The sequence below is a fragment of the Siphateles boraxobius genome, unplaced genomic scaffold, assembly GCF_051911475.1.
Source record: "Siphateles boraxobius isolate OS27281-9 unplaced genomic scaffold, OSU_SipBor_1 66, whole genome shotgun sequence".
Classification (NCBI taxonomy): domain Eukaryota; kingdom Metazoa; phylum Chordata; class Actinopteri; order Cypriniformes; family Leuciscidae; genus Siphateles; species Siphateles boraxobius.
Window position 1 is genome coordinate 17956838 of NW_027509193.1, and position 12912 is coordinate 17969749.

General features: G+C 36.8%; 2 protein-coding genes across 4 annotated transcripts in view; both read right to left on the bottom strand.

The window, feature by feature from the left end:
* Nucleotides 1-4072, bottom strand: part of med25 (mediator complex subunit 25) — a 33090-nt gene extending 29018 nt beyond the window's left edge. Inside the window, exon 1 of the mRNA XM_077212644.1 lies at nt 3966-4072. The gene's annotated coding sequence lies outside the window, so the exon portion shown is untranslated. The remainder of the gene's footprint in view (nt 1-3965) is intronic.
* syt3 (synaptotagmin III) overlaps nt 924-12912 on the bottom strand; it is a 48291-nt gene continuing 36302 nt past the window's right edge. For all 3 annotated transcript variants that reach the window (XM_077212654.1, XM_077212653.1, XM_077212655.1), the window contains 5 exons: nt 12335-12455; nt 11581-11752; nt 6864-6993; nt 5450-5540; nt 924-4153 (listed from right to left, as the gene is read on the bottom strand). In XM_077212654.1, the coding sequence (XP_077068769.1) occupies nt 5454-5540; nt 6864-6993; nt 11581-11752; nt 12335-12455 (510 nt within the window). In that variant the 3' untranslated portion in view covers nt 924-4153; nt 5450-5453. The remainder of the gene's footprint in view (nt 4154-5449; nt 5541-6863; nt 6994-11580; nt 11753-12334; nt 12456-12912) is intronic.

Sequence of the window (12912 nt, forward strand, 5' to 3'; positions counted from 1 at the left end):
CCCCATTTACTTTTATTGTAAGTGCGTCACTGTAACCCTAGTCTACATGAATTTTTGTAGTAACAAACATTATGCCACATGTCACGGAGTCTAACTTATATTGAAGCTAAATAAAGTAATATTCATTTAATTCCATTCCCCTAATATTCTCAACCTATTCTCAATCTTTTATCGCTCTTGTTTGTCCATGGGGCCAGTTACATAAACCGCGGCTAGTAGCCTACTACAAGTTAGTCATCTCATTTTTTAAAGATCGGTCTTGGTCATAACTTTTTTTGTCAGTTGTATATAAATGAATTAGATTGGTCAAATTTGAGAAATTAGTTTTTAAAGACACATAATGGCTGTGTTAATGTAACTGGCTCCTGGTCTCTTGTTGCTTTTCTCCGTAGCACATTGCAAATTCCCTGCACCTTCCTCTCTCCTCCTGCATCTGTGTGTGTCAGAGAGTGCTGACTCTGGCTCTTCTGCGTACATTGAGGCTCGGATGAACAGTGCATTATGGAGGCGGATGAATCAGGCAGTAACAAACCATCTAAGAATCCCACCACATGGGTGCAATTAACGCCAGGGAGTTTTGTGACCGATAGAGCCATAACTGATGTGAAGAACGAGGCTGAGGAGGAAAGGGCCAGGTTTGATTTATGTATATGACAAGTGTGATTGTTAGAGTGTGTTTATGTGCCTATGGAAATGCAGAAAAACAGAAGCATGTACATGGGCGCAATGCTCCCCACTGCGTTTATATAACGTGGGCCCACGATAAAAAATGTATTATGGTAACTAAATAATTACACACAAGTTAATGCACAGCAGGAGGGGGAAAGGGGTGAGAAACAAAGAAAGAGGTAGACAAAAAAGTCAGGGTGATTCACAACCCATTACATGAACACAGACAGCTGTATCACGCAAACACATCGCAATGATTTTTCATACATATGTTTTATTTCAGCCATCATCGCTCCAGCCTTAGAATCATCACCTTATCATTCACATAATCATCCTCCTAACTGTTTTTTGGGGGATTTGTGTGGATTTTTTTTTTTCAAAAATTTTTTTTTTTTCAGCTAAAATGTTCTCTCGCCCTGACTGCATTTTTTTATCTTGCTCTAAGTCTCAGCGTAATCTGAACATATAAAAAAGTAAACTTTTTTTTAAAAGAAAACTAAAAAAGCAAACAAACAAACAAACAAAGAAAAATATACCCAGAAACTGTAATACCATTTCAAAGAGGATATACAATATTAACAACATTAATCATCAGTGTTTTGATGATATCGAACAGGTTGCTAGGTCAACATGTTTGTCATTAGTAGTGTTAGTATCAAGCTCATCGTCAGATTTTTGTGTTGAGCATCACTTATTAAATTATCATTGCATCAAGTTGACATCATCCATGTTATATAAGCATGCAAACACATTTCCTCAGGATCATTCAGAATTGCACTGACATAGAGAGACAGAGGAAAGAGGGGAGACGAACAGAGATAGAGAGAAAAATATGGGCTGGGCTGAACTGAAGAGAAGGCTATCATCAAAGTTTGTACTGTGTGGAAGCTGATGAAGGGGTCAGAGGTCACTCCACAGGGGTTGTGCCTCCACAGTGTAAGATCTAAGGCAGCAGAAGAGATGGGCCTGGAGACAGGAGCTGGCTAGGGCTGAAGACTGCGGGTCGATACCACATCCACGTGTATGACGGAATCAATGGCCTCTTAGAAAACAACAAGAGCTGATATACGATAAAGGACTAAGGACTGAGTGCACACCGGCAAGAGCGTGTGTGTGCGTCCTGAGGCCTGGCATGTGATTAATAATAGAAACCGTGAAAATATGAGCTCAGGGGGTTTCGATGGGAAATAATGAATTATACAGATGTACATTTCAATAACATGAATATTAGTGATTGGTAAAGCAGTATTCCTCAACTGAGGGATGTGTGCGGTAACATTGGCAGTGGTTGTACTGTGATATTAAAGGGATAGTACACCTAAAATTAAAAATTCTGTTATCAGTTATTCACTGTCATGTCTGCATGACTTTCTTTCATCTGCTAAAAGATATTTTAAAGAAAGACAATAGGGTCCAAAAACAACATTAACTTTTTGACTTTCATAGAAGAGACCTTTTACAAAATTTCTTCTGTTCTGTTCCACAGAAGAAAGTCATGCAGGTTTGGAATGACATGAGGGCGAGTAAACAACAACAGGATTTTCATTCTTGGGTGAATTATCCTTTTAATAGCGGCAGTGACCCTGGATATCAAGGGTGTGTGAATTGGTATGTTTCTGACCAGAGAAACAGTGACCTGATTGAACAAATACAAGAAAAAAAACATTGCATCTGAAGTCAGTCCATAATGTGAAATTATCTCGTGGCACTAAACCGATAAAAGACATGTCCCCCTCTTTGTCTCTGTTTGCAAGGAATGCTCAGACAGAAAAGATAGTCACATTAGCAAAAAGATATGAAGAAAACCAGTTTTTTTCCTTTTTCTTTTAAAGACAATGAAAAACTTCCAACATTTTATTCCTCGACAGCTGTGGCCACCAGATTTGTTCCCTCTTACACATAGCACATAAAAAAAATTTTAAACAAAATTAAAAATAGCACATCCAACACGAGAACACAGATCAGGCTAGGGACACGTTTCAGTGACGAGCTGGTTAGGAACACAACGGAGACAGGTCACTACCACATTCTACTGAGAACGACCGAAACGCGCGTCTGAGAAACAGACCCTGTCCCTACCAAGTGCAACAGGTCCTACACAAGAAATAGCTCCTCTAAGACACAGGACAGGAGACACTTGATTGTTCAAAACGAGATTTTCTCTGTGCAGGACAAAGGACGGGTTGAGGGAATTGGAGACGTACACGGAGTTACGGTGACATATACCGACACACGGGCATACACGCGCACACAAAAACCGACAAGCCAATGCATAACGACACAAAAAACGCACTCCCACAAACACATAGCATACATGGGAGGAAAAAGAGGATCAATGCGTGCGTCTTTCCGAAGCGGTCCTCTTGGCAGAAGGATGATGGAGAGCACACACTTCCTCCTCTTTTGAAATTAAAAATGTCTAAGAGAACCCAAAAAAATGTCCTGGCATGGTACAAAAATAAAATACTATGGCCAGATCTTTTCCCCCTAGGATATGTTTCCAGGAAGTGCACACAAATCCAAGGTCCGTCTCAGTTAGGGTCCTCTGGCAATATTTGAAATCAATGATAGCTCCCTTTGTAAAAGTTCTCAAGGGGATTCAGTCTGCCAGTGTGTCCAGGTCAGGGAAACATATTCTCAAACCATTTCCTTCCGTATCTGGTAGAACAAGAAGAATGGCTGGACTCTGGTAAACAAAGGAATAAGGAAACACTGCTCATCTCAATGAGCTCCAAGCAGAAGGTGAAAAAAATGTAAAAGGCAGAGGGACATATTTCAATACTGCACGACATCATTTGGCCAACGTATCCGTCCTTATTTCTCCTTCTCCAAATGGGAACGGTCATAAAGTAGTCCTCCTCTCCAGAGAAACAGGAAACAGTTGCAAGGATTCTGCATTGGCAGAGAAGACCAATCCGAGAACTTGCAGCAACTTGTCCGACTGAAAATACTTTCTAGAGATTTTCTAAAGCTAGACACAGACACCCGTACAAACTCACATACGCACATGCGCTCACACATACACAGAAACATTCGTGGTCCATAATCTATCAGGTCTCTCTCCTGATTATCATTTTTTTGAAGTAATTAAAATCTCTTTTTTTTAGGCTCACTTTTTTAAATAACTAAATAAAGATTATCTATTTAAAGTGGGAATGTTTGTCATATTTCCCCTGAATAAATCATGAATATGTTGACTTTAACATCATTCCTGAAGCAAAACCATCCATGCCAGTTGTTTTTGTTATGATTCCATGTGTGTATGTCTGTTTGTGTTGTTGTGTATGTGGATGTACCTGTGTGTGTAAGTGAGTCCGATCTAGTCTAGGTGTTTTTCTATAAATGGTGTTGGGTCTGCAGGGTTGATTTAGAGGAACAGCACTAATGCAAGCACAGTCTCTCTTCTCTGGTTCTTTCTTGATGAAAAATTATTCACAGGTGAAAAGAAAGAATGTATTTCTGTTGCTAAAAAGATAATGCTGACCTGAGGATGAGAAAAAGAAACAAAGAGAAAAAACACTGTTAACACAAACAGCAAGTTACACAAACTACTCCAGTGAACAGATGGCTGCATTCACAGTGTTTTGAATTGACAACTGCATTTAATACCAGCTGTGACTGTTAAATAGCTTAGAAGCGCATTCTGTCAGTATGAACAAATAAAAAAATTAATATTAAAGATATTGCCTTTTTAAATACCAGAAAGTCTAGTCTCAATTGACATGAGAAAAAAAATAATAAAACAATCTAATTGAGGAGCTAATGTTAATGTGTCAAGTTAATGTGTCAAATCTTAATTAACCAAAAGTGGCTTCAAATGCTGTTTCAATTTATTTATTTTTAGACAGAAGAATTTGGGTCACAAAATTAGTCTTGCATAGCTAGACCTTCACACTGACGACAGAAGTTCTGTACTGCATTGCAGCTTTCATTGGCCCAAGAGGACATCTGACTGATATGTAAAGAAACCAATCACAGTTCGTTTAGCGATATATTTAAGGGAGTGGGAATGTAAATTTGATTTCCCTATAATAACAGACCATAGTGTAAAACACTTGGACGTATTTTAAAGACTCAATACCATGAACTTCACATACTATTGCCAAACCAGCGTTTAGTTTATCCTGATAAGCGCTTATATTCACAGTTGTTAACACAACGGCTTTCTTGTTCCATGAGGGGGTTTGGCATCACCACAGTTTCCAGGCGGACCGTTAAAGATCCTGACATGCACGTCTTCCGGAAATCCTGTAGACTTCAACCAATCAAATGACGACTTGCAAACTCCCGAAGTGTTTCCCATGTTGTGTGCCATATGCATCAGACGTTCAGCCAACTGTCCATAGGCTTTAAATCTGAGGCTGAGACTATAACAAATCAAGCTCATGTGAAGTGCATATCTTTGTTACCAGGACCTCACATAACTAGTTGTTTAGTGCAGTTCCATTTACATTGCACATACTAACCACACTCGATCTCAAAATTCAGATTTGATTCCTGAAACTTCAAGCAACTAATTTGGTTATAGAATGCAGTTGTGAATGAGAAAACTGTGTGAACATAACCACATTTGGCGCTCTAAAGCTTATATCAAACGTATCTGGTTGCTGTATGAACATAGACATTGATGTTTTCAGTCTGTGTTATTAGTTCATGACTGAAATCTGAAGTACTCTAGTGCAACCCAATGATGCATTCACCCACACAGATCCCATATGTGAGGAAGTACCATTCTATGTACGGTGTGTGTGTGTGTTTATGTTGATGTGTGTATACTCACATCTCTACTCAGAGTGAGGGCTATCCACCACTATGTGTGGCTTAGGGGAGGCTGTGGCACTCTTTGACACATATGCGTTTATGGATTTCTCCTGGGAGGGTAAAAATCAATGAACATACATGATTATTCAGAAGGTGATTTGGTACATATAATGCATTACAAATGTAATTCACAATTCATCGTCTCTTTTCATTAAGAGTTGTAACCACAGTAATAATACATCATAAATTCTATACTGACCAATTAAACTTAAGACTATAATAAATATCAAACATAAAAAATGCAATGTATTTTTCTTTATTGTGTTTTAATGAGGTATTAATGCATTTAACACCACTGAACTGTATGATTGACCATCACATTTTTACATCTTTGTTTCCTTCTCAAAAACAAAAATGTATTAAAACTCAAATCAGTATTTCATGTCCATTTATTTATTTATTTGGTAAGTCTCCATGCAACGGGAAAAATTATGTGCAATCAGTCGCAAAATAAACCGCTTAAGGGGTCCAGATCCTGCTGTTGGGATTTAATATGCAATACATTAGCACTTACAAATAAATCTTATTTTATATAACCAAGAGAAAGATAAGTATTACACTGATTAAGATTATAAGGTATATTATAGGTCATTAGGAATGCATTAACATGTATTATGAATACCATTATTATAATGCACAATATATACAGGCTTCAAGGAAAGGCTTCCCGGAAAGGTTATTTATTTATTTGACTTCTTTATTTCTAGAATTTCTTTTAGTCTTATCTAGTGAAAGCAACATTTTAGTAGTTTATACAAATACCAGTGAAAATTTGACACCACAATTTCAATACCACACAACAGTATTCAAACTTCAAGAAATAGAAGTACTACATTAACTAATTAAATAATGAGATAAGCATTACTTTAAGTAATTATTTACATATACAGTCAGTGAGTGAATGGTCCGCTCTTTTTTATGGCAATGTTTTCTGATTAATACTGTCAACATAATAGGCAGCAGCAGTTCTATTAGACTGTATTTACACTGCAAGGTCTAATGCACACATCCATTTTTTTTTGTTCCATCTGTTTACATTCGCTAAAAAAATAAATGATTGTGTTTTCATTAATATCTCAGGCAAATGAGCATTTTAACCAAAAGGTGCATTTGACCGCAAAGTGCAAGCACTATTTCTAGGACATGCATGCAAATAAAACCTAAGTACTGCTACTTTTGACAACCTTTAGTCCTGTTTAAGTGAACCTGCTCGAATGGTGTTCACTCATAAGGACAAATGGGTATCAGGTGCAAAAATGAACGACATGCATAGAGGGCACTGCCTATACACAACAACGCACAGAGCCCATTGATTGATTTCCACATGCTCACAACACACACACACACACACTCCATGCGGTAACGCTGTCTACCTCCACCAGCTGGTGCCAGTGTTCAATAGGCTTGCGGGGATTCGCCAGCATGGCTGTCCAGTGCTCCCTTCCTGGCCCATCAGCATCACTGCCCACACGGCACATCCCAATTACCTCATTATGACCGATACTGAGAGACGCAGAGAGAGAGAGAGAGAGAGGGAGAGAGAGAGTGGGAGGTAGGGATTGAATTAATGCAGTTAGGCTAAGAACTGAAGGAGAACCACAGCACCATGCATCCATTACAACAAATGGACGAGAGAGAGAGAGAAAGAAAGACGGAAAAGAGACATAGGAGATCATAAGGAGTGAGAAAGCACAAAGTAATGAGATATAATATCAGGCCTAATCGAAATCATATAATTAGAAAGATAGACAGAACCTTCGTGTTATATAGCAACCTGCACATTAACACACACACACACACACACACACACACACACACACACACACACACACACACACACACACACACACACACACACACACACACACACACACACACACACACACACACACACACACACACACACACACACACACACACACAAACATACAAAGACAAACACACACACATACAGAGACAGAGAGTGTATCCACATACAGTCCTTTAATTACGAAGACAGACAGAGAGATCACATAATTACACAGATAAACAGAGAACAGAAGGGGAGAGAGACAGAGGTACATTCCAATTACTGAATTACAGAGATAAACAAAATGAGGCGGGAGCACAGGGAACGGATTGAATGATTCGAGTGAAATTTTGTCACAGAGGACAGATGGGTATTTGTTTATGATAGGTCTACTGATTACCAAAGATAAAGCAATCGAGAGGGAGAAGATGAGAAGAGAGAGAGCTGTCATAATCACTTAATTACTCGAAAAGTGAGTATGAAAAGCTTCTTGAGTGAAGGTGGAATAACAAATTGATCTAATAAGTGGAACTTAAATAAATCTTTCCTCTTGCATTTCCTGTTGATCAGATACAAATGAAACGAAATTAATTATAATAATGCATAATGTTTACTGCAAAGCTAGTGTAAAATATATATTCAAGAAAAAAAAAATCTGTCGTGATAGGGCTGGATTTGTGAAGACCTACTTTGATGAACATCAAACAACAACTAACCTTTTCCAGTAGTGATGATATATACTTAGTAATTTCACAAGAGTCCCTGCAACTGTTTTTATTTTTAAATTTACTCATTTATAAATGTTTTTAATGGGGTTTTTTAAATGTTTTTCACCTAGGCTGCAATATATGCTGTAATATTGTAAAAAAAAAAATTAAAATTTAAAATAACTGTTTTCTACATTAATATTATTTTAAAATGGATTTTTTTTCTCTGATGGCAAAGCTGAATTTTCAGCATCATTACTCCAGTCTTCAGTGTCACATGATCCTTCAGAAATCATTCTAATATGATGATTTGATGCATAATCAGGATTTCTTATTATTATCAGTGTTGGTGTACTGCTTAATATTTTTTGTCGAAACGGTGAAACATTATTTTTAAGGATGTTTTGACGAATAGAAAGTTCATATGAACAGCATTTATCTGAAATAAAAATAAAATAAACATTAATAATAAAATAAAATGTTAAAATAAACTTTTATAACCTTATAAATATCTTCACTGTCACTTTTCGTTGAACAAAAGTATTAATTTCTTTAGTAAAATGATTTGTTCAGATGGTTCAAACAAACTAAATAAATGGGTCACCAATTCACTTGAGCTCCTAAATCTATTTTCTAAAATATTCAGTTAAATGCTGCTGTGCACTATGTTTATACTCAGTTATATTAATAACTTAGTTTTTTTTGTATAAATGTATTGGTCTAATTTAATGCAGTCACCCTAATTCAGATCTTCATTTTGTGACAGATAACCACAACTCTGATAGTTAAACAACTGACTTAAATCAATGATAGTTAAATCAACCCCTTAAATAGTTTAAATAGCTTGTAGTGTAGATAACTTCTTTCTAAAATGATAGCTTGACTGTAGTTTAACTACTTAAAATTATTAGTAGTAACTGCTATGTGAAGGCTTAAAACAAAGTCAAAGTGTTGCAAAGGATTTTTGCTTTGAATGTTTAGCATATCGTATATATGTAAGAAATGACTATTATCCAACAGATAGCGCTTCTGAATGGAGCATTTAGCACAGATGGCATGCAGCAATGCTAAGAGCAATTCATCAGCCGTTATCTGTGGCTCACAGATGAGCGGCTTCATTAGGAGGGGCTGGTGGTGCGATGCGTGCCATTGGGGAGAGATGGAATCACAGAGAGCATCGACAAACACATTTGGGGAACTCGGATGTGGATTTCCTCAGCACTGAAAGGGATTCCTAAAATAGAACCAGATGCACGACTTGTATGCACCTGATTTTCACGGGGCATATTTTGTTCCACAAAAGCATACAAAACATGGGCATAAAAGTGGGATTAGATGATACACACCAAGCAGTAGGTATAGGTTCTTTTAAAAAAGTGAGAAAACATAATAACTGTATAATATAAATGCCACTCTGAAAGTCTATCATACTGATGTGCTGCATGAAGAGCCAAACACACAGACACACACACAGACACACACACACACACACACACACACACACACACACACACACACACACACACACACACACACACACACACACACACACACACACACACACACACACACACACACACACACACACACACACACACACACAAGAAACAATGGCTGTGTTACAGAATGTCTCACCACCAGACGTTACTGTCATTAGTATTAGGCCGTCATGTATATTCATGAGATGTCTGTCTTTATGCAAAACAGTGCAGACGTCCACCAGGAATAGTCTGACACACAGGGGCATAAGGCCCTATGTTCAGTGGAGCGCAGACACATACAAATTTGTGCAACATGAATTCTAATTCACCAATTAAACAACAAACTACCTTATCAGTATCAGCCAAATGCCTGAATAGATAATTTATTCAGTTTTCATTGCTTATTTCTCAAACAGTGTACTGTAAAAAAATGCACAGTGCAGGTCTAGACTGAACATTTTTATTAAGTTACTTAATTCATCTCATTAATAATAGTTTAATTAAAGGTACACTATGTAACTTTTTTTCTGTTCAAAATTAACAAATAATGAGTCAATACATCATCAATTCCTGTTCCAAAACGTGTTTTTTTCTTCCCTTTATTTACTATGGTGAGCCTATTATAAGTGTTTGTATTTCAGACTGGATGATTTTTGTGGAAAATTGTGTACATACGTCACTCGCCCATACGTGCATCGTGACTCGTATCCATAAATAGAGAAAAGTTGCTCCGGCTACTTTGCCGCATGTACAGTATGGTATGGGAGTGGCAGAGGTTAGTTGTCACAATGAGAAAGGAACCTCTGGGGAATCAACATTGGCTTGGCTTTTTGGAGATGGCGAGAACTGAGGGATTTGAAATGTTGTAAGGGTGACGCGGTGATGCTGTTTTTATTACTCAACAGGTGAGTAAGGTATTTTATTGAACAGATAATTGCCTAAAGTAGCTCTCTAACAGAGTGCATTGTAAAGCATTATCTATTGTGAAAGGTCATTTCATTATGGTTGTTGTAGCTGTTCTGGAATTTATTTTCAAGGAAGTATCGTGTCTATTAATGTTTATAGCTACAGTAACGTCTTCAGCTAGTCAGCTTGAGATCCTGTGACTGGTCAGATGTTATTGCTTTTGTTGACGCTAAAAATGCTTTTAGGATCATCTCAAATCATACTTGTGGAGTTCAATTACTTCAAGTACTTGTGGAGTTAGAGTGCAGTATGTTCACTCAAATATACATTATATCACTATATATATATATATATATACACGTATATATACACACACACACACACACTATTGTTCCAAAACGTTGAAGTCAGTATGATTTAAAATTATTTTTTTTTTAAATAAGTCTTTTGTGCTCACCAAGGGTGCATTTCTTTGATCAAAAATATAGTAAAAACTATAATATTGTCAAATATTGTTACAGTTTAAAATAACCATGTTCTATTTCAATATGTTTTAAAATTAAATGTATTCCTTTGATAGATTTTCAGCATCATTACTCCAGCCTTCAGTGTCACATGATAATTTAGAAATCATTCTAATATGCTTATTTGGTATTATGATAAAACATTTCTTACTATTATCAAATGTTGAAAATAGTTCTGCTGCTTAATATTTTTTGTAGAAACCATGATGCATTTATTTCAGGATTTCTTGATTAAAAGAAAGTACAAAAAACAGCATTCATTTCAAATAGAATTAAAATTATAAATGGCTATTATTTCACTTTTGATCAGTTCAATGCATCATTGTATTAATTTCTTTTATAAAAAAAAATATAAAATTAATAAACCTAAATAAAAAAACTTTAGTATCTATTACAGTTACACTATCTATTAGAGAAATTGAAGTATTTACACAAGTGGACTCTATAGGAAACAGTGTAGATATAATTTAAAGTTCACCCTCTGACCTCTTATAAAGGCTTCATCCATTCAATGATTAGAAAATGTGTTCCTCAATGAATTCTGTGAGACACAGCCTGTAAGCATGCCTAAAGTTACAAGTGGGCACTTCCTGTCAAGCCTCATATCACAGCACGGAGCTTGACATGTTGCAGCATGAGCCTCAGATCCCATCACAGCATGAAAAAGGCAGTCATGATCTTACCAGTCATAGTCCATGACAGCAATGATGAGCGACACATTCTCGATGTTCTCGTTGGGGATATCAAAGACCAGAGCCTCATTATATGTAGGATTGAGAGTATTCTTCTTTATGGACGTCTTCCTCTTTTTCAGCCTTCGACCTTCACAAACCAGAGATGCCTTTACGTATGGATCTGAGAGAGCAAGAACACAAGAGTAAAGGAGAGAGACAATTTATCAAAGAAATAGCAACAGCAGCACATAATGTTTCGACAACATTAAAATTAATGCTAATAACGGCATAGATTTTTTTTTTTATTATCGATCAATTATTGTGCTAGCAATAACGAAACATTAGCATTGGTGTAATGATGCCTGTACCGAATGTTACTTTTTCATAATTCACTGTCATGTCCTATGAGAGGAATCTTTATTACATTACGTTAAGCCTTGCTGTGATAATTAAATTAGCCAACACTAATTACAGATGTCTCTTGTCCTTACGACTGCAATGTTGATGCCTTTATGAGATGTTTTTGTTTTGACATTCAACTTTTTAAAGGTGCTATTTGATATTCACAACTTCAGAACTGATGCTTTTATGACCTTTAATGTTATTTCATTATTCACACGCTGGACGTGTTACATCAAGGTTATTAATGAGCAGCGGTTTCATCACGTCTCAATGTTAGCAACGTCTGAGGCACTAATGAGGTATCGCTGTTAATTATGAGGGAATTAGAGGAATGGCTGGGGACAGTGAGCGGCCCAGGCACCTGAGAAGCCCGTGAGGTCCATAGCTTTCAGATTGGTGGCCTTAATGATGGTGACGGTCAGTCGGCCAGCTGTTGGCAGGTAACACAGTGAGAAGTTCAGCTCGCCCAGGTCAGCTTTCTCCTGCAGACATAAACATATGGAAAGGTCCAAAGTTCAATTTGAAGTTACTGAGAGTAATGCAAAAAATTAAATAATGAAATTCATGGAAACCTTTTGATGATTAAACTGTCTTCCTTGAAATTATTCAATAATTACTTTGTCCTTTTAACTGAAAGGATAAACTGAAGGAATGTCTGTGGCTTTTAATACTAAATCAAACATTTTAAAAGGATTTCTTCAGGTTCAATTGAAATGAAGCTCTATAGACGGCATCTGTGGTCTGCTTTGATTACCACAGATAATCATTTCAACTCGTCCTTGAATTTGTACAAATAAGATGAAAATGTGTTTTCAGCAATGCACTTACAATGGAAGTCCATGGTAATGCACCACGAAAAACATGAAAAACACACTCTTTTAGGAGTACAGCCATGAGGCTTATGACCTGATCACACATTCATCGATTTTAATGGAAACT